The following is a 21,106-nucleotide window of genomic DNA, read 5'->3' as shown; positions in this document are numbered from 1 at the left end:
ATGATGGAGAAATGAAAAGTGATTTTTATGATTTGGGACAGTTGTTATGAGCTTGGGAAATAACATGCAATATTCAAATTCAGTTGTTATCTGTGTTATTCATAATGCTAAATCACTTATTTTGACTGAGTAAATGGAATTGTTTGAGAGAGACATTGAATGGAACCTATTCTTTAAATTTGTGGAGATTTTCGTAATACTCTCTACGTTTCTTTTTAGTGAGTGTGGGAGAGCTGGGGACCGGGAGGAAGGTGGGGAATTCAAAATCAAACATAGAAAAGATTCTCCATAAAAAAAGAAAACACGTCTAGAGATGATTGCTCCATAAACAAAACATGAGTGCACACAGCAATTTCATGTTCTCATTCCACCCACTCGGTTGTTCTTAATGATTCAAGAACAGAACTGCCTGGGCAGATTTACAGGCTCTACGTTTCTGACATCCGTGCCTGAAACAAGGCTGTGTCTGTTTGCAGAGTGCTTGCTTCTGCTTTGGGAGAAAACACAAACACCTTGATTCAATTTTTCCCTTTATTATGATTTAAATGAAAGTCAATGCGGTTAGTTTGCATCTGTGGGCTGTTGGGACCAAGAATAGGTATCAAGAAAGGACAAGATAGCCTTGAAGGCGGGATTGAATGAGACGTGAAGATCACACAACTGTAGGCCAACAATCATGTCTTCTTCCGGTTCACCCCGCTGTTAGAAAGCCGACTTCAGCTGGAAACCGTTGGGTTTTTGGATTGGTGCTTTGGCAAATTCCTCTACTGGGTCGGAAGGCAGGGGTGTGGCTGGGAGTCCCAGGCTCAGGGCCCTGGGCCTCTTGACTCAGGCTTTCTGAGTTTCTCAACTGGAGTTTGCGGAATGTTATGCTGTTTCTGGCTCCTCTTCTTTTAAGGGGGAAATCGGCTTTCCTTGGGCTTCCCAGGTGGCTCAGTGGTAAAGAATCCGCCTGCCGATGCAGGAGACACAGGTTTGATCCCTGGGTTGGGAAGATACCTTGGAGAAGGAAATGGCAACTCACTCCAGTATTCCTGCTGGGAAAATTCCATGGACCAAGAGGAGCCTGGTGGGCTATAGTCCATGGGGTAGCAAAGAGTTGGACATGACTGAGCCACTGAGCACTGGTTTTTCATTAGACATTTTCCTCAGATTTATAACTTTCTCCTACTTTTCCCACCTGTGGCCTTGCTTCCCAGACCATCATGGTGACAGTCAGAGGCCTATCCATTTCCTTCCTGGCCCTCCTCCCCAAGTCTATCTGGAATCCTGGAATCACCTGGCATGCTGTCCCAGGTAGCAGTGAACACAGGTTGGTATTTTTGCTACTTAATAACACACTGATACTCCTGTGACTTAGAACCTTCATTTCACCTCTGAGACTCAGAGTGAGAAAGTAACCTTCCCAAGGTAACTGAGCTTATCTGGAGAAAGAGCTGGGATTTAAACCTATGTGGGCTTCCCTGGTAGCTCAGGTGGTAAAGAACCTGCCTGCCAATGCATGAGACCCAGGTTCAGTCCCTGGGTTTGGAAGATCCCCTGGAGGAAGGCATGGCAACCCACTCCAGTGTTCTTGCCTGGAGAATCCCATGGACAGAGGAACCTGGTAGCGTACAGTCCATGGGGTCACAAAGAGTCAGACACGATGGAACGACTAACACTAAGACTGGTATTATAGCCCATGTACTCGTCATCCTCCTCAGAAGGTGATCTGAAGTCAGGGTCACGATTTTGGGTTTCATGCACATCTCCACTATGTGAGAATCTGAGGTGGAAGGGGAGGCAAGTAAAATTATGGATTTGGCATTTTATTTTAATGCAGATGCTGAAAAGTTGGCCATATTTTCATGGGACACCTGACTCCTCTCTTTGGCCTTCAAACTTTAAAGATAAATCTTGTGTCTTTGGGGGCTGTTTTCATACTGGGTTCCACCTGACAGCTCTAGTCTGATTTCCCATGGCCTTTGCTATTCTTGGGGAAAGGAGAAAGGAAGAGGGGAAAACAAAAGAGAGGAGGGAGTGGCGGCTAAAGACTGGGAACGATTTTTAGCTTAGTTTTTATTATAACCAAGTAACTTTACCAAACACTAAATCCAGTACACTTAAAATTCTAATACTTTATATCATGCAAAATAAATTTTTTTGGCTTGTATTGATTGGTGATTACAGATCCACTTTTAGTATTTTTACTCAATATTATTTCCTACATAGGCTTTCATATATTTATAAAGTTTCTTTTAACTTTTTAAGCACATATCATCTTTTTAAAAAATCTGTTTATTTATTATTGGTTGTGCTGGGTCTTCACTGCTGTGTGTGGGCTTTCTCTAGTTAAGTGGGGGCTGCTCTTCATTGCCATGCACGAGCTTCTTATTCATCACATACCATCTTATTTAATCCCTGCATTGTTGGTTGGTTGGTTTAATTGCTCAGTTATGTCCAACTTTTTGTGACCCTATGGACTGTAGCCTGCCACGGTCCTCTGTCCGTGGGATTTCCCAGGCAAGAATACTGGAGTGGGTTGCCATTTCTTTCTCCAGGGCATCTTCCTGACCCAGGGCTCGAACCTGTGTCTCGTGCCTGGCAGGTGGATTCTTTACCACTGAGCCACCTGGGAATCCTTGTATACACCCTGTTAATCTGAAATTTTCATTCTCTGGCCAGGAGAGGTTAAGGAATTAGCCTGAGATTGCAAATCTAGTGCAGGGCTGGGAACTGGATATATTGGTTTCAGTGGCTATGGAGCATCCCATGTTTTGATACTGGATAGAGTCAGATTTCTCTGAAGACAAAAAGTTCCACTATTTCAAAAGAAAATAACCCATCAACATTCATCTTCTTGAGACCAAGGTATATGGTTCCTAATCTCCTTTTCTGCTTGGTCACCAGCTTTCATGTAATCAGGGCACTTATGTTAACAATCTGGCATGGTTGCTCATTTCTCAAGGCAGTGTGTGGAGATGAAGTCCCTCTTCCTTCCTTCCTCCTTCCTTCCTTCTTCCCTTTCCTTCTTTTCTCCAGCAGCTGTGTGAAGAACTACTATAGTGTTAACTCTTATTTGTTTATTCACTCATTCATTCTTTTCCCCAAAAGCTTTGTGGAGAAGAAGCACTATACTATTAACTCTAATGATCAGAATGGCCCTTGAGTGACGGTTCTTGTGGCTTAATACTTTTGGGGACTGTTGCTCGATAGGTTCCTCACATCTACATAAGGGATGATTAAAGAATATTCTTAATGAATTGGTAGCTTAGGGTAGAAGTACATGGAAACATTTAAAAATTCTAGTTTTTTCACCGTTTGGTAATTTTGTATTCTTAATCAGTGTATGTATGGACTTAAAAGAATCACACATGCCCACTGTAAAATATTCCAATACTGTAGACACATTTCAGGTAGACAGTGAGAATCTCCAGTCATTAGGGACCACCCTCTGACCTCAACCTGGAGAAGACCACTGCTAACCTTTTCATTCTATGTATAAGACAACATTACATATTCTATATTTTTATAGATGATGTTCATGTAAATTTGCATGAATCTTGTTCTGGATCTCAACTTTTTTCTATGCATAATTAAGTGTATTTAAGATGATTTAAAATAAATTATGAGTCATACCTCAGCCTTTCTTCACCAGCGAAATGAAATGTGATGTGTCAAAATTGAGTTAAATCCATAATCTCTGTGGATGTGCTTTTGACTTGCACATAAGGAAAATCATGCAGGCAAAAGTGAGGCAGCTTCACACACCATATTGACATTCAACAAGGAGAAGGTCAGAGCAGGAGTTGATGTTAGTATGTTCATCCCAAACTGCAATAAAGCTGTCTCAGCAACTGTAATCCCAGCTGCTGCTCCCCGCTTTTGGGTAAGAAATGCACCATTCAGACCTTCAGCTCCTATGCTATGAAAATACCACGATTTAACAAAGGTTTAATTGTTTCTCAACCATACTGATATAATCTAGATTTCACGTTTCAAAGACAAACATAAAATTGCCATACCAGATAGGGCTTTACTTGACAAAAAGACTAAGAGATGACAGCTGAGATTTCTAATTCTGCCACATGAAAAGTACTGAATAATTGCACCAATGGTGTTATCGTTTTGAAAATCATAAAGTACATGTAGCTTTCCATTTTGTTTTCCAGTATTTTACTGGGGATGTTTTCCTTGGGGATATCACTAGTGGTTTTAAATGCTAGGAAAATGTTTTCCCTCTACCTTCTTTTTTGCAAAAGAGAGGGTGGACTATTATAGTCTGTTTTCCACCAGGGAAACCTCCTTAGAATGGGCGAAATCTGCGTCCACAAACGTGCTTCCCCAGGTTAGAGAGGTTCTACAGTTTGCAGGTTTGGCAGCAAAGAAACAGTGAAGTGGGGGAAAGCAGGGCCTTCTGCAGGTCCTTATTTGAGAGAGACCCTCTCCATGATAAATCATCCTGTAACAGATGCTCATCAGTCATATTTCTGCTCCCAAGTGGTGACACCAGAGCCAGGTGATATATGAACCCTTCTAAAGACAAGGAAGGAATGAAAGAATCAGCAAGTGGAGGCCACAGTGACCTCAACAACTACAGGGCTTACATACTTTAACTCTGGCAGACCCACTCAGTGTCAAATTTTTACAAGTCAGTTCTGAAAAAATTGGGGACTTCCCTGGCAGTCCAGTGGTTAAAGACTCTGCTTCCCAATGCAGGGGGCATGGGTTTGATCCCTGGTCAGGGAACTAAGATTCCACATGTCTTGGAATGCAGCCAAAAACTGAAGGGGGGGGAAAAAAACACAACAGAAAGAAAGAAAACAATTCTGAGAAAATTGAAAAAATTAAGAACTATTTCACAAGGATGCATTTCTATCTAACATTCAGTACAACCAATTTAAAATTTATATTGGTCTTCCATGCATTCCTGAGGGCTTTGACAGAGCGACCAGCCAGAGGCCATTAGCACACAGCCTTCACAAATGGAGAGGCAGCAGCATTCTGACTCACTGGGAGCCAGACTGGCATTTGCACTCACTCAGATCATTTGACAATTAACAGGCTTCTCTGCACTAGGAATTGTGGTCACTTCCCTTCAGAATAGGATCTAGGAAACAACCTGAAGGGATCATGGTCTAAAGAAAGATGATGCTTTGATGTTGGGTGGGATTATGCAAATAAGAATGAGAATAGGTGCCTTAGTGCTGTCAGAGTGTGCTGCGTTTTATTTGGGAAATGAGACAAAATCTTCCTATGATCAGCCACTCCATGTGACATCCCAACCCACACTCTGCTACTGACATTTTATCTCCCACTGAACAGCCCGGCTGTTGTAACATTTTCAGGAGTCTTAATTTATGTCTTGCAGAATCTAAAATCAGATGGCAGGAACTTTAAGAAAATAATCAGTGTTGACAGGCACCTTTATACTTCAAGAAGCTGGTACACCTTAGTGCTGCTAAAAGCTGGGGGATGTTCTCTACCTTTTTCTTCCAAAATATGTCTAGAAGACAGTTAGGTTAGAGCTAGGGAGCTGTCCCAAATCATTAAATTTCTCTTCTCAGTCTAAACTCTATGAAAGACCTTTCTTTCCACCCAGTATTAGCTAACAAGCTCATTCTCCTTTTGTGGTATGAGTGACTCCAGCATTTAATAAATTAACTTAAATAAGAAAAATTAACTGAGATTCTTTTTTTAATTTTAATTTTTTATATACTATCACTTTATCAGAGGCTCAGTCATACATTTGATAATGTAAGAAACATCAGTTTTGTAAAACAGGTGAAATACAAGTAACCTAGCTAGCAGTATTAGTAAAATCATAAGAATTAAGCCAAGAACTCCCATTAGGTGTAGTCCAGTATATCTGAAGCTGTCTGACTTAGTCTATTCTGTACCAATCCTTATATTTTGGGGAAATTTCGATAGGGAGATGCTGCTGGGCTTGCCTGGTGGTGCAGAATTCTTATATGTAGCCAAGAACCGTGGAAAAGTAACTCAGAGGTAAGATCAGCAACGTAACGTGTGTAACTTGATTCTCAGAACACTAATGAGGGAAGATATTCTAATGATGATGATTCCTACTCTATAGAAGAGAAAGCGAGGCTCAGAAAATGTAAATAACTAGTTGCAACCACTCAGCCTTAAATAAACTGTGACTCAAAACCAAATCACGTGTCTTTCTGTTATATCACAATGCTGCTTCATCAAAGTAGTTGACTTTGGACTGGTTGATCACAGTATTCTAAAACCTTTGCTCTTTAGAGTCTCAGCAATGCTGAACACTTGGGGCTCTTGGGCTTACACCTGCCAAAGCTGGGATGCTCGCGTGTTCACCCTGCATCTACCTCTTCTCAGAGTGCAGTTTTATCTACTTATCTACTGTGTGTGCATGTCCAGTTGCATCTAACTCTTTGTGACCCCATGGACTGTAAGCCTGTGAGGCCCCTTTGTCCATGGGATTCTTCAAAAGGCAAGAATACTGTAGTGGGTTGCCATGCCATTGTCCACGGAATCTTCCTAATCCATGGATCAAACCTGAGTCTCCTGTATCTCCTGCATTGCAGGCAGGTTCTTTACTACTGAGCCACCGGGAATGCCCCCTACTTTATCTATTATGTAGTGTTTAAGAGTGGCTGCCCAGGTATCTCAGTGGTAAAGAATCTGCCTGCCAATGCAGAAGATGCAGGTTCAATACCTGGATTGGGAACATCCCCTGGAGAGGGAAATGACAACCTGCTCCGGTATTCTTGCCTAGGAAATCCCGTGGACAGAGGGGCCTGGTGGGCTACAGTCCATGATGTCGCAAAGAGTTGGACATGACTGAGCAACTGAGCACACACAGTGCTTAAGAGTACAGACTCTTGATCCAGATGACTGACTCTGCCACTCACTAATAGCTGACCTGGGCAAGTTGCTTTTCTGGGCCTCATTTTCCTGTCTAGTAAGATGGAGATGATAATGTTGCAGGAAGGGGGACCCCTTCCAGGGCCCGAAATTGGACTCTTGTCTAACACTCAGAAATGAATTGTCCGAGGAGACACATGCTGAGAAAGCAAGAGATTTTATTGTGAAAGGGCACCCGGGTAGAGAGCAGTAGGGAAAGGGAACCCAGGAGAACAGCTCTGCCACATGGCTTGCAGTCTCAGGTTTTATGGTGATGGGATTAGTTTCCGGGCTGTCTTTAGCCAATCATTCTGACTCAGAGTCCTTCCTGGTGGTGCACGCCTTATTCAGCCAAGATGGATGCCAGAGAGAAGGATTCTGGGAGGTGGTCGGACATGCGGTGTCTCCTTTTGACCTTTCCTGAACTCTTCCAGTTGGTGGTGGCTTATTCCTTACCAGGACTTCCTGTCCTAAAACAACTCATGCAAATTGTTACTATGGTGCCTGGCCAGGGTGGGTGGCTTCAGTCAGTGTGCTTCCCCTAACAATAATAGCACCTATATAACATTTGATTGTTGTAAAGATAAAATGAGTTTATTTATGGAAAATGCTATATACAGGTTAGTATCACCCATCAGTTTGCCACATGCTTTCATGAATGCATTATAAATGCACTTATAACACACTTGTGAAAACCTCTGGTTAGATGATAAAGCAAAGACAGGCTTTGTTTTATTCCAGGAGGCAGGAAACTATGAATTGTATACTTCTTTTATACAGTACATTGTATGTAGTGGAGATTCTAAAGACATTTTAAAACTGAACTGAAGAATACTACCAGAACTGAAAGGGGTAGGCCTGTTCTTTCAGGCTCAAGCTCCAGATTTTTCAAATATTTGGGCCACCTCCCCTACACTCCCCACCTCATTTATCTCCAAGCGCAGAGCCCACAAAAAAGGATGAATAATCAGTTCCCATAAAGCTTAGGCAAGAGTAAAAATCAGTTCTGAGAACTGTGCAAAATTTATGTCCCTATGCCTTAAGTTCGTAGGAAATGTAGATGTATTTCCTCTACATAAAGCTCAGGAGACTATCTTTATACATTGATATTATTGGGGTGAAACCCCAACAGCTTGCAGGAGGTGTTTCCAACTTTTCTTATTTGTTCCACACCGCTCCTAGATTGCTAGAGAAGCCTAGCTGCGGGTGCATACTCCTGGGCCAACCGAGTGAGAGCTGGACGCTTCACGAGGTGACCTTAAGTAGGGGAGGAGTTAAGATTGGTAAAGGTGGAGCTTTCAAAAAACTACCAGGAGGCTGCCCGGAAGCACGGGCTCTCGGGGAGGGAAGGAGGGTACTCTTCCCGCCCCGCCCCTGCCGCCCTAGGCCCCGCCCCACTCCCCGCCCCGAGCCCGTCCTCTCAACCCTGACAAGTCCCTCAGCCTCCGGCTAGATCTGCTGGGCGCTTGCGCAATTCTTAGGGCGTCCTGGCACTGCCAGACTCTGTTTAAACGTGAGGGAAAGAAGGATGCTCATATTTTCTGCACACCGTGCAACGGCGGCTTTCCGCCGTAGAGCTGGGCTTTGCCTTTTTGGCCCTGAGAACCCGGCTTTTTGTTCCCTTACGTGGCTTAAGAGGGCATGTTTTAAGTTAGGCGGTTCCCGGGCAGCCCGCCTTTTGACGCAGGGTCCTTAGGCTGAGACTTCGGCCCACACCCGGGAAGGCGGGGTCCTTCTCTGGGGCAGTCGCGCGGGCAGTGGCTGCGGGAAGTCCACACGGGGCGTCATGTATTATAAGTTCAGTGGCTTCACGCAGAAGTTGGCCGGAGCATGGGCTTCCGACGCCTATAGCCCTCAGGTAAGGGTCGTGCGGCGCGGGTTCGGACAGGGGAAGTAGCGGCCCGGGTCTCACGGTGCGCCTGGCAGTCTCGGCACCCGAGCCAGGCGAGGCTTCTGCCCGCGCTTCGGTTTTCTTGGCCCCTCATGTCTTCTCACCCACTTGCTGCAGCCATGGAGCTCCTAATTCTGTAGCTGCTCCCCTGGCTAGCTGGTGTCTGGTGTGGACGTTGTGCCTGGCACTCTAGGAGTCAAGGTGACTCCCGAGGTCGTTGCTTATAGGTCGTGGGGGTGGCTCGTGGCGCCAGAATGGGACCCGACAGAGTCCGAAGTTTGGCCCTGCCCTTTTAGAGGAGAACCAGCCTTTCAGGCGCCTCATGCTCCCTTGTCACTCTACTGCTGCAGCCTAAAACACAGTTTCATCTATTCACCAGATTTGGGAGCTGGGGTGACGGCAACATCGGAAGCCATAAGGACAGGAGGGGCTGTGTGATCAGAATTAGGAGACTTAATGAGTTAATTCCGGAGAAGGCAATGGCACCCCACTCCAGTACTCTTGCCTGGAAAATCCCATGGACGGAGGAGCCTGGAAAGCTGCATTCCATGGGGTCGCTGAGGGTCGGACACGACTGAGCGACTTCACTTTCACTTTTCACTTTCACGCATTGGAGAAGGAAATGGCAACCCACTCCAGTGTTCTTGCCTGGAGAATCCCAGGGACGGGGGAGCCTGGTGGGCTGCCGTCTCTGGGGTCGCACAGAGTCGGACACGACTGAAGCTACTTAGCAGCAGCAGCAGCAGCAATGAGTTAATTCAAATGTTTGGGTGAGTCTTCGTAGTTAACGTGCAAAGAGCTGACATTTTCCCAGCTGTAAAGTGGTTGACGGTTGCTTTTGAATGGTTTGAAAAGTATTGCGAGTTCGTTCAGATTTTGCCTGAGCGAATTGAAGGATCAGTCTCCAGCTGAGAATGTAGAGGTGAAGGGCTTTTAGAGTCCCAGATTCTTAATTTAGGCTCAGATCTTGGTTTAGCTGCTTTCATTTTATGACCTTGACCAAGTTAATTCATTGTGAGCTCAGTTTTCTCTAGAGCAGCTGTAATACAGATTAAATGAGGTGTGTGTCAGGTGACCAGCAGTCGTTGGCAGGTGGCTGTTACTGGATAAGCTGTTCTCTAGAAACTAGGTCTGAGATACCATCATTTTCATTCCTCATCCTCAGAGTAGGTAGGAAAGGGGTGATGAGATAATGCAGTTGGAGAACTGGATAGAATAGTAAGGGCCCCAGGTGGGATGTAAAGAATGCTCCATTGTTACCTCCTCCTCATTCTGTGAAACACTGCAGCATGCTCAAGGGGGAGATGTTTAAGAATGATTTCAGTCTAAGAATAGATATGCTGTTAATGGGGCTTCTCTGGTGGCTCAGACCTAAAGAATCTGTCTGCAATATAGGAGGCCCTGGTTGGATCCCTGGGTCAGGAAGATCCCCTGGAGGACGAAATGGCAACCCACTCCAGTATTCTTGCCTGGGAAATTCCACAGACAGAGGAGCCAGGCGGCCTGCAGTCCTTGCAGTGCAAGAGTCCGACACCAATTAGCGACTAAACCACCACAGGATAAAGAGGGCAAGAAAAAGTGCAAGTTTTTTGGGGGTGTGGGGTTGGGGAGTAAGGGTCCGGATTGAGCTCATGGTAATATGTCTTGTCTGGTTGCCGCTGGGTTTATGAATATGAAGTTTAATAGATCTAGGTGTCTTCAGCCCATAGGTGGTAGTAGAAGCTGTGGTGGGAGAAGATCATCCAGGGACCACATTAGGAAAGAATGATGGAGTTTTGATCAGATTGCAGAAACATGAAAGGAGAGTTCAGTTCAGTTCAGTCGCTCAGTCGTGTCCCACTCTTTGCGACCCCATGAATTGCAGCATGCCAGGCCTCCCTGTCCATCACCAATTACCGGAGTTCACTCCAACACATCCATCGAGTGAGTGATGCCATCCAGCCATCTCATCCTCTGTCGTCCCCTTCTCCTGCCCCCAATCCCTCCCAACATCAGAGTCTTTTCCATTGAGTCAACTCTTTGCATGAGGAGGCCAAAGTATTGGAGTTTCAGCTTTAGCATCAGTCCTTCCAAAGAACACCCAGGGCTTATCTCCTTTAGAATGGACTGGTTGGATCTCCTTGCAGTCCAAGGGACTCTCAAGAGAAAGGAGAGTGAAGGAGGAAAATTTATCAAAAAAAATTTGAGGATTAGAAGGAATTGACAACAGTGACTGGCTTTGCAGATTATAAGAAATAACCATTTCTATTCATATTGGCTTCTGCTGTAAAGCAAATACTCTTCTATAGAGATGTGTATTTTTCAGCACATGGATCTTAAAATGTTGCAATTTGAGTTTTGACAAACACACTGTGTAACCCATACTTACAAACATATATAGCATTACCTCACCCCTAGGAAGTTCCTTTTTATTCTTGCCCTGTCAGTCCCTGTCCATCTTCCTGTTCTTTTTTATATCACTAGATAGAGATAGTTTTGCCTGTTTTTGAATTTCATATAAATGGAACCACACAGTGCTGTTTTGTATAAACCTCTAATTTATCAGTATTTTTGGGGCTCATTCATGTTACATGTATTCCTTTTATTGCAGTACAGAACTTCATTGTATGAATATATCACAGTTGATCTTTTCCATTGGTTGTAGAATTTCTTTTAATAGAGTTTTAGCATAATTTAGATTTTTTTGTTGTTTTTTAGTCGCTAAGTCGTGTCTGACTCTCTGCGACCTTGTGAACTGCAGCACACCAGACTTCTCTGTCCTTTACTGTCTCTCAGAGTTTGCTTAAACTCATGTCCATTGAGTGATGCCATCCAACCATCTCATCCTCTCGCCCTCTTCTCCTGCCCTCAGTGTTTCCTAGCACCAGGGTCTTTTCCAATGAGTCGGTTCTTTGCATCAGGTGGCCAGAGTATTGGAGCTTCAGCTTCACCACCAGTCCTTCCAATGACTATTCAGGGTTGGTTTCCTTTAGGATTGACAGGTTTGATTTCCTTGCTGTCCACGGAACTCTCTTACCTAGTAAGAAAAAGTGAAATTTTAAACTAAAACTGACAATCCTGAAATTAAATTAACACTTTGAGCAGATATTACCACAAGATGCATTTGGTACAGATAAGGACTTCAGAGTTCTAGGATTACTTGAATTGGTGTTTCTCTTGAGAATTTGAACTTCTTAGTTAGTTCAGGATTTAAGTTATGTTGAAAGAAACAATATTGTCTAGGCTTTATATGAATTGTAGACTTCAGCGTGATTGTTACTGATATCCCCAAACCAAGTATTCTGACTTTGGTTATTAGGAGTACTTCAATTTTTCCTTTCTTGGAAACACTTAAGGTGTAAAATTTTGTAAATGTAAAATGTTGATGTTTGTAATTGTCAGTATTATGTAAAGTGAATACTCTAATATGCATTGAGTAACCTATTAATGGAAAAGCTAGTTCTGTAACAAAAGTACAGGTAGATTTATAAGTCAGCCTGATGGCAAGTGATTGGGAGGGTATTTTCCAGTGGTTGAGTGAAAAGCATTTTCCCTACTTCTCTGTGTCCTGTGTCAAAAGTGAAAGTGAAGTCGCTCAGTCGTGTCCTGTGTCAAAAATAGAGGCCAATAAGCATTTGGAAAGATATGCTTTCAACATCATAAGTCATTAGGGAAATAAAAATCAAAATCGCAAGGAGATACCTCTTCATACCTGCTTTAAAAGGAAAAAAAAGACAGCAGAATGTGAATGTGGAGAAACTGGACCCTGCTGCATTGTGGTGGGAATGTGCAATCGGACAGCCTCTTTGGAATACAGTTCGGCATTTTCTAAAGCAGTGAAGCATAGTCTTACCATATGATCCAGCAGTTCTTCTCGTTAAGATGGTAGGATATTCTGGGTTAAGGGAATTGCGAGAATGAAGGGGAAGAGTGGTGCTGCAAGGGAATCATTGGGTAGGTCACTTAGGCTGTGCTGGATGGAGGTAGAACATGATGGAAGGACTTTTGTGAGACATGAATAGGAATTTCCAAAGCAACTGGATGCGGAAAGTTGTGGGTGATTGTTGACCAGAGCTTGAAACAAGGCATGCGTCTTCGCTTTACTTTCATGACAGGTTGATGATGACGGAGTGTGTATCATGATCAAAACTGTGTTTGAAAAGATACTCTGACTGGGAGAGACCAGTGCCAGGGATGTCTTGTACTCACAGAAGAGTTCGGGGTCTTCTCAGTAAGAGTAGAGGGAGAATCAGAGGTCTGGAGGGTGCGTACTGAGCACCTGCTGAAGGAGATTTTGGAAATGAGGAAGGAGGACTTCAGGATGACTGGGTAATGGAAGAATGGTGGTGCTTTACATAGAAACAGGGATGTTTCTGTGAGAAACAGCTGGGTGAATTTTGAACACTCTGAGTGTGAAGTATCCAGGAAACATTGGTGGTGATACCTAGCTGGCAATTAGAAATGAAGGACTCAGTCATTGCTGATTGAAACTTGTTTGTGGTCCTAAATCAGAATGAAAGCACTCCTAAGTTTCTATCATTTAAAAATTAAAACATTTTTGGAACACTTCTCTTATTTCTCCACCCTCTTCCTCCTCCTCAAACCTAAAAGATAAAAGAAAGGGAAAACTTTGGGCCAGTCAGTTTTGAGTTTTTAAAAGTAAAAATTTGGAGCAGCTAAAAGAGACTAGGAAGAACTCAGCTACGAAACGTGGTAACAGGTGAATGGCTCTTCATCAGTTTTGGAGGTAGTGATTGTGTAAATAGCTAAGAGATTCTATACTGAGCAAAATCTGTGATTTCTACTTGGTCTCCAGTCCGCTTATTTTAAGAACAGCTTTCAGTTGTTTGCTTGTTGCTCTGGGATGTGTGGGAGGCTCTACCATCAAGTGCTAATTTTCATGACTTTGGTTCTGAAACCTGCAAGTCTACACAGCATTGAAACTGTAGGCTTCCTTAGTTTATTAGTACATTCAGCAAATATTTACTAAATGTTCTCTGTGCCAGTTGCTTTTCTAAGTCTTGGGAAGTAAGAAAAGTGAACAGAATATGCCTAAATTCTGCCCTCGTGGGGCTTCCATTGCGGTAGGGAGGGAGAGAGTGTGTTAGATGGTCATGGTGCCATGGAGAAAAATACGGCAGGGAAGGGGAGAGATGGTTAGCAGTGTATGGAGCGGAACACGCATTGTTTAAAAACGGTGGTGGTGGTAAGGGGAGGTCTCACTGAGGTGACATGAGGTGAGGGTGCATGCCATGTAAACACCTGGAGAGAGCGTTCTAGGCAGAGGGAACATGCCGGGCTTGGGAGGCGTAAAGGGCTTTTCTAGAATTCTGGGGAAGAGAACGAGGATGGTGTAAAGTGGGGGCTGGTGAGGAGTGCATCTCGTGGGGTTCTGAATGTCCTTTCAAGTACCTTGAGCTTTGCTCAGGGGGATTGGAGGCCTTTGGGAGGGTTTGAGTTAAGTAGTGACAACCTCTGTTTTAACACAATTACTGGTTGCTGCGTTAAGAGTAGACTGCAAGGCAGGAAAGATGGAATGGAGGCAGGGTGAGCACTTAGGAGGCTGTTATAAAAATCTAGGAGTTTGGAACAGGATGTGGATTGGTGAAGATAGATGAGAAGTGGTCAGATTCTAAATATAATTTGAGTGCAGAACCAAAAGTATTTTCAAACGCGTGAGTGAATGGTATGAAGAACAATTGCAAGGTTTTTGGCCCAAGTACCTGGAAGGATGGCATTGTCATTTATTGAGATGAGGAGGGACATATTTGAGGCTCATAATTATAGGCTGGGGCAGCCATAGGTCTGGAAGAGACATTCAGTTCAGTTCAGTTCAGTTGCTCAGTCGTGTCCGACTCTTTGCGACCCCATGAATCGCAGCACGCCAGGCCTCCCTGTCCATAACCAGCTCCCGGAGTTCACTCAAACTCACATCCATCCAGTTGGTGATGCCATCCAGCCATCTCATCCTCTGTCGTCCCCTTCTCCTCCTGCCCCCAATCCCTCCCAGCATCAGAGTCTTTTCCAATGAGTCAACTCTTCGCCTGAGGTGGCCAAAGTACTGGAGTTTCAGCTTTAGCATCAGTCCTTCCAAAGAACACCCAGGGCTGATCTCCTTTAGAAAGGACTGGTTGGATCTCCTTGCATAGGTGAAGGGATTTGCTCTAGATCCCTTCCTGTAAATACAGCTTCCTGGTCTGCTCTTGAGAACCCTAGTGCTAGTCTTACCTAGCTGCCTTGAAACACTGGAAACATGACTGCTCTTCAATTGTTGGGAGGTTTAATGATGGGGGCCGCGGGGGGACTTCACTTTATTTTTTCACTTTCATGCATTGGAGAAGGAAATGGTAACCCACTCCAGTGTTCTTGCCTGGAGAATCCCAGGGACGGGGGAGCCTGGTGGGCTGCCATCTATGGGGTCGCACAGAGTTGGACACGACTGAAGCAACTTAGCAGCAGGGTGAAGTACTTAACACCTTATCCATTCTTTTTACCTTTGGGGCCAAGACAGCTTATTATTGATAGTATGATTTAATAAACATGTGGATTTGAACCTCATCTAACTACAGCATTTCTGAGCTTTGTTTTAATCATCTGTTATTTGGGCTGATAATACTTAATTTATGGGGTTGATGTGAAGAGTAAATTTAGTTGTAAAGATTGTATAAGAACCTGAAAAGATGCTTATTAAAAGTGAGAAAAGCAGAATGTGGGGTTTTGCACTGTGACTATAAAGATTAAAATATGCTTATGAAAAACAGATTGGAGGAGAATATACAGTTCACAGTCATTGATCGGATAAGATAATGGGATTATAGGTGATTTAAATATTTGATATTCTAAACTTTTACAATGTTATAAATGGAAATACAGAATTATTTAAAACTGTTTAGGTGGTTAATATTCCTGTTTTCAGATGATCTTGTTCAAACACTTTGCTGTAGTTTTGAATCACTTTACTGGTGAGCAGACACCAAGAAATTAGGTGCAATCCTATCTCAAAGTGCTCTCACATTAGTCCTGTCAAAACGTGAATTTAATTTCAAGCCATTTTGGAAGTTGCTTGGTATGAAGTGTTTTAAAATTTTTGCAATTCGAGGGGAAGTGATCATTAGGAGAAAATACAAAGAGTTCACAGAATGGTAAGGGAATGTCCAATCTCTAGCTTAAAGAGAGATCTCTTATATAGCCTTGTTATCTCAGTAGTTGGAACCCCTGTTCCTATCTGTGGCTCCTGAGTCTCTGAGTGTGTTATAGTCCAGATGTAGACTCACAGCAAGCAGACTTTCTCTTTAAGCGTTGTTTTTGAGCAGTGGTTGACGGGAGGTAGCATGGGCAGGTAGTACGTAAATGCCAGGGCCACATTTGGGTCTTTTTTTTTTTTTTTTAATTTATCTATTTTGGCTGGGCTGGCTCTTCACTGTTGCTCGGGCTCTTCTCTAGTTGCGGTGAGTGGGCTGCTCTCTAGTTGCGCTGTGCCGGCTTCTCATCACGGTGGCTTCTCCTGTTGCGGAGCACAGGCTCTAGGGTGTGTGGGCTTCAGTGGCCGTGGCTCCTGGGTCTGGAGCACAGGCTTCAGTAGCTGTGGCGCGGGCTAGTTGCTCCGAGGCAGGAGGGATCTTCCCAGATCAGGGATCAAATCCATGTCTCCTGCACTGGCAGGCAGATTCTTTCCACTGAGTCACCAGGGAAGCCCTAGATCTGTGTTTTTGTTATGTGTTCTCAGGCAAGTTACCCTTTCTGATCCAGTTTTCTCCTCTGTAAAAAGGGAAAGGTAACACCGTACTGAGATTGCTGTCGGGATTAAATGGAATTATGCATATGAAATTCTTAACATGATGCTGGGCACATAATAGGAGCTTAGTAGATATTAGCTGTTATTATTCCGTAACATTAATATCCGTAACGACAGAGATCGTGTCTTATTCATTATGTATTTTCATTATAGAGTAAGTCCTCAGTAAAATAAGTTAAATGAGTGAAAACAGGACAGAAAAAAGGCCATGATTCATTCCCATTTATGGGATCCTGTTAGAAGAAATAGAAGCCAAGTTTACTTTAATACCTTTCTGTTGCTCTGTTGATCCCAGTGCTTGCCTGGTGAAAGTAACACTGTGATCTTTAAGTCTCTTGTTAACTATAGATAGAGTTAGAATTTTTTTTTTTTTTGAAGAGGTTAAGAAAAGTCTGACAACTCTGTTAATTTGAGCAAAAGGTTTCCTTTTTCATCTGTAAAATGGAAGCGCTGAACTTGAACTTTGCTTTCTAACTTTAAGATTTTATTTTTCTGAGTTAGAATTTAATATGAAAGGGTTAGAAAAAGGAGTTCCTTAATGTGACCCTTAAGTTCCTTAATATCATCTGCAGGTTATTTTGGAGAATCATTTATCTGCCACTGTAGGTTTATTCCATCAGGTAGAAACCCAGAGTTACCCTTAGGTTCCTTTTTACAAAAACAATTTTCTTGAGATATAATCCGCATATCATACATTCATTCATTTTAAAGTGTACCGTTGAATGGTTTTAATGTATTCACAGAGAACATGCAATCATTACCATGTTAATTTCAGAGCACTTGTATCACCCCAGAAAGAAAGCCGTTATCAGCCATCACCCGCCTTCCTTAGCACCTTCCCTCCCCTCCCTCAGTAACCACTAACTTACTTTCTGGAAATATCCCTATTCAGGACTTTGATATGAATGGGGTCATAAGCTTTGTGATCTTTTGTGACTGGTTGCTTCTCCTCAGTGTATGTTTTTGAGGTTTATCCGTACTGCAGCATGCACCAGTGCTTCATTTGTCTCCCCCTCCCAGGTTCTTTTTATCAGTAAGACTGTGTTCTCCCTTTTATCCATTCATGTGGCCGGGGGAGCGGTTGTCTCCTCACGTCTCATTCAGCTTACGTTTATTGACTGCTGCTGTGTACCAGACACCGCCTTAGGCGCATACTACTTCACGCAGTCCACTCTGCATTTGTCATCAACATGTCACACATGAGGACACTGAGGTTTTCTTTTTTATTTTTCTGTCTATATGTGTGTGTGTGTGTGTATTTAAATATTTATTTATTTACTTTTGGCTACTCTGGGTCTTCCTTGCTGCGTGGGCTTTCTCTGGTGTGGCAAGTGGGGCTACTCTTCGTTGCAGTGTGTGGGCTTACTGTGATGGCTTCCCTCGTGGAGCACAGGCTCTAGGCACACGGGCTTCACTAGTTGTGGCTCTGGGGCTCTAGAGGGCAGGCTTGGCGGTTGTGGTGCGCTGGCTTAGTTGCTCCATGGTGTGTGGAATCTTCCCAGGCCAGGGATCAAACCCGTGTCCCTTGCATTGAAAGGCAGTTTCTTAACCACGGGATCACAGGGAAGCCCTGAGATATGTTTTATAACTTATGGATTTATTAATGCCAGAAAGTTCAGTTACTCTAATTGTTTTGTTTCCTGGTCCTGAAAGATGGCTGTCTTCCCATTACAAGCTCTTCCAAACTGAGTATTTCTTTACCGTGCGTCTGCAGAGTTTCTGAAGTCCACTTCAGGGATCAAGATATTGGTACACCTGCACACTCAGAGGAGAAAACGAACAGTGAGGTTTCCTTTGAAATTTAACTCAAAGTTCATACAGATTGTAACTGTTTTACTGGTTGGATGAGAAGACAGACACGATGGGTGTATCTGGATTCCCCAGATTGGGTCTTTGCTGTGGTTTGCTTCCTTACCATCCCCCTCCACCACCTTCACAGACAAGAGAGTTCTTGACTGTATTTGCTCTGGGAAAGCGGGTCAGGGTGTTGTGTTCAAAGTTTAAGAACTTCAAATGCTATATAATGTGGAGATGGAGATTGCTTTCCTTCTCTCTGTGTGGTGCAATCACTGCCTGCCCTGCTCCAGACAGCCTGTTCCTGGAAAGGTTTGTTCACAGGCCCAGATACACTTTAAACTTGACCAATTTCCTTGTTTCCTACAGGGATTAAGACCTGTTGTTTCCACAGAAGCACCGCCTATCATATTTGCCACACCAACTAAACTGAGCTCCGGTCCCACTGCATATGACTATGCTGGGAAAAACACAGTTCCAGAGCTGCAGAAGTTTTTCCAGGTCAGAGAAGACGCTCTTAAGAACAGTGAAGGCTGTGAAATGAATAGGCTTAAAACACCCTTTGAAATTGAGTCTTAGTCTAATTTGCTACTCACTCGCCTGTTTTTCCTTGAATAAAATCCTCTGTATTTTAGTTTGAGCCATTAACTGGTAGAACTTCGTGTACAAAGAAACTGATAAAAGCAGGGAGGATGAGTCATTTCCTCCTCAGTATTTAAGGGTGTACAGATTTTTAAATTGCATATGTAGCTGTTGATCATCACTGGGTGGAGGAAGCAATAGCGTATATAATGTATAATAGCATTGTGATTTATCCAAGATGTCTTTGGCTTTGTGACACATGCAGTGACTTTAGGCAATGTTTTCTTTTAATTGTTTTTTGCGTGCTTGATACTAAAATTCACCAGGCTGTTGGTAGAAGTGGAGAAGTTTCTCTTGGGTTTGCTGATTAGCAGAGAGAAGCTCAGATTGGATTTTAAAATATTATTAATGTTACTCTACATACAGATAGTTGAGAGGTCAGTGACTCGACTGTATTTCAGGCATTGTGGCAGTGGCAGTAGCTGTTGCTGTCGCTGGAAGGGAGCTTCCTCTTCCTCAAAAATATGTCCAGATGAGAACTTTTGATCAGTTTACTCTTTTTTTATCTGAGAAGTAAGACTTGGGCATTTGGGGTCTTGAGTTGGGTGGGGAGGGATTTTTGAGACTGTGCAAAACAATGGGTTAAATATTTTATGGAGTTTTGTTATTAAATAGGGGTTTAGCAGTTTTACAGAAGGAAGGCAGTTGAATACAAAATGGCCTTGAACCGATTAATTGACCTGGTGTGCTCAGACTGCATCCACGAATGATCAGAAGTCAGATTAAATGAAAGCATTTCTTATGCTCACAAGCCTTTAATTAGCTGCTGATTACCTTTGCCTTAAAAAAAAAGTCACCAGTGCTTCTTTTGTAATTTAGCAATATTCCTTAGAAATTTGGAATTTGTTGCATGCATATTTCAGAGACTGCATTTTGGAGAATGATTTTTGTCTTACAGACTTCAGCTGCATTTGTAAGAAAATATACCAAGCGTTTTAGTTCACATTCTAGTAGATTTGGGCTTTTTCCGCTGCAGCGGGTTGGTGGGTTAATTATAAGGTAGAGGCCTTTGTTCTATACTAGCCTAAATCGTGAAAATCTTTTTCTTATCAGCTATGTCCTTGATAATTCTCTTTCTAGAAATCTGACGGTGTGCCCATCCACCTGAAACGAGGCCTGCCTGACCAAATGCTTTACCGGACCACCATGGCGCTAACAGTGGGAGGGACCATCTACTGCCTGATCGCCCTCTACATGGCATCACAGCCCAGAAACAAATGAGTTAGGCTGCAGAGGAACTGGTTTGCTTGTCGGCATAAATCCTTTGAATTTTAATTTTTCATTATTTCTGTAATTTTTTTTGTTTTTTACTTGAATATCCCACTTAACATTCTTAAAGAAAAGCAGAAAGATATTAAGACAATATTTTGGTTTGTTATGAAAATGCACATGGCCTGCCAGAGCTCATTCAGCAGTTAAAACTATTGTTTAAAGAAATGATGTTGCTCTCTGCACTTGGGCTCCTAATTTCCCTGGAGCTTCTGAATGGAGGTCACACACAGGCTCATTAGCGGCCATCTGTGCTGAGGTCCTTGGGGACTTCTGGTGGCTATTGAACAGGGGAGGGGCAGCCTTTCTGGATTAGGATGTGACTGAGGAAGGAAGACAGAAGCTCAGGCCAGGCACATGAAAATGTTAGCCACCTTGGGAATTTTTCTGTCTTGCAGTTCAATGTTAATAGAAATTATTTGCAGCCTGCCTCCGTTTGTTGGGCAGTTTGTTTCAAAGGGTTATTTGCGTCATCTCAGATCTTCAGTGAAATTTTATGTGTAATTGTTATGTATTTATTCCACCATGGGAACAGAGAACACCTGTTTAGTGTTGCACTTTAGACCAATGTCTGTTTTATTAATACAGCTGTGACACAGATTCTCCTTTACCTTTTAAAAATGTTATGCCTTTGAATTGTGATTTATTTTAATTGTGGAATAAATACATGAATGAAAAAATCTCAACTTTGAAGTCCTTCTAAATAAATTTTCAAAGTACTTTCAGAAAAACATCAGAGGCATCTTATACCCGAGTCTAATTTCTTTCTTTTTAATTAGACACCAGATAATCTTTACAAAATGGTTCCTCAAAGTCAAGTAACAGGAGGCAAATGGCACGTTGATGATTACCATATGGTTCCTTATAAG

At 43.1% G+C, this 21,106-nt stretch overlaps 1 protein-coding gene across 1 annotated transcript; it reads left to right on the top strand.

Moving 5' to 3' along the window:
* The first annotated feature begins 8,607 nt into the window (after positions 1 to 8,607).
* Positions 8,608 to 20,968, top strand: COX7A2L (cytochrome c oxidase subunit 7A2 like). Its single transcript, NM_001034695.2, is given in 3 exon segments — positions 8,608 to 8,725; positions 18,696 to 18,827; positions 20,049 to 20,968. Coding segments are annotated over 3 exon segments (345 nt in total). The 5' UTR covers positions 8,608 to 8,653; the 3' UTR covers positions 20,190 to 20,968.
* The last annotated feature ends 138 nt before the right edge of the window (positions 20,969 to 21,106 follow it).

Source organism: Bos taurus, chromosome 11 (genome assembly GCF_002263795.3).
Source record: "Bos taurus isolate L1 Dominette 01449 registration number 42190680 breed Hereford chromosome 11, ARS-UCD2.0, whole genome shotgun sequence".
Classification (NCBI taxonomy): Eukaryota; Metazoa; Chordata; class Mammalia; order Artiodactyla; family Bovidae; genus Bos; species Bos taurus.
The sequence above is the reverse complement of the archived record's forward strand: the minus strand, read 5'-3'. Positions and strand labels throughout refer to the sequence as shown.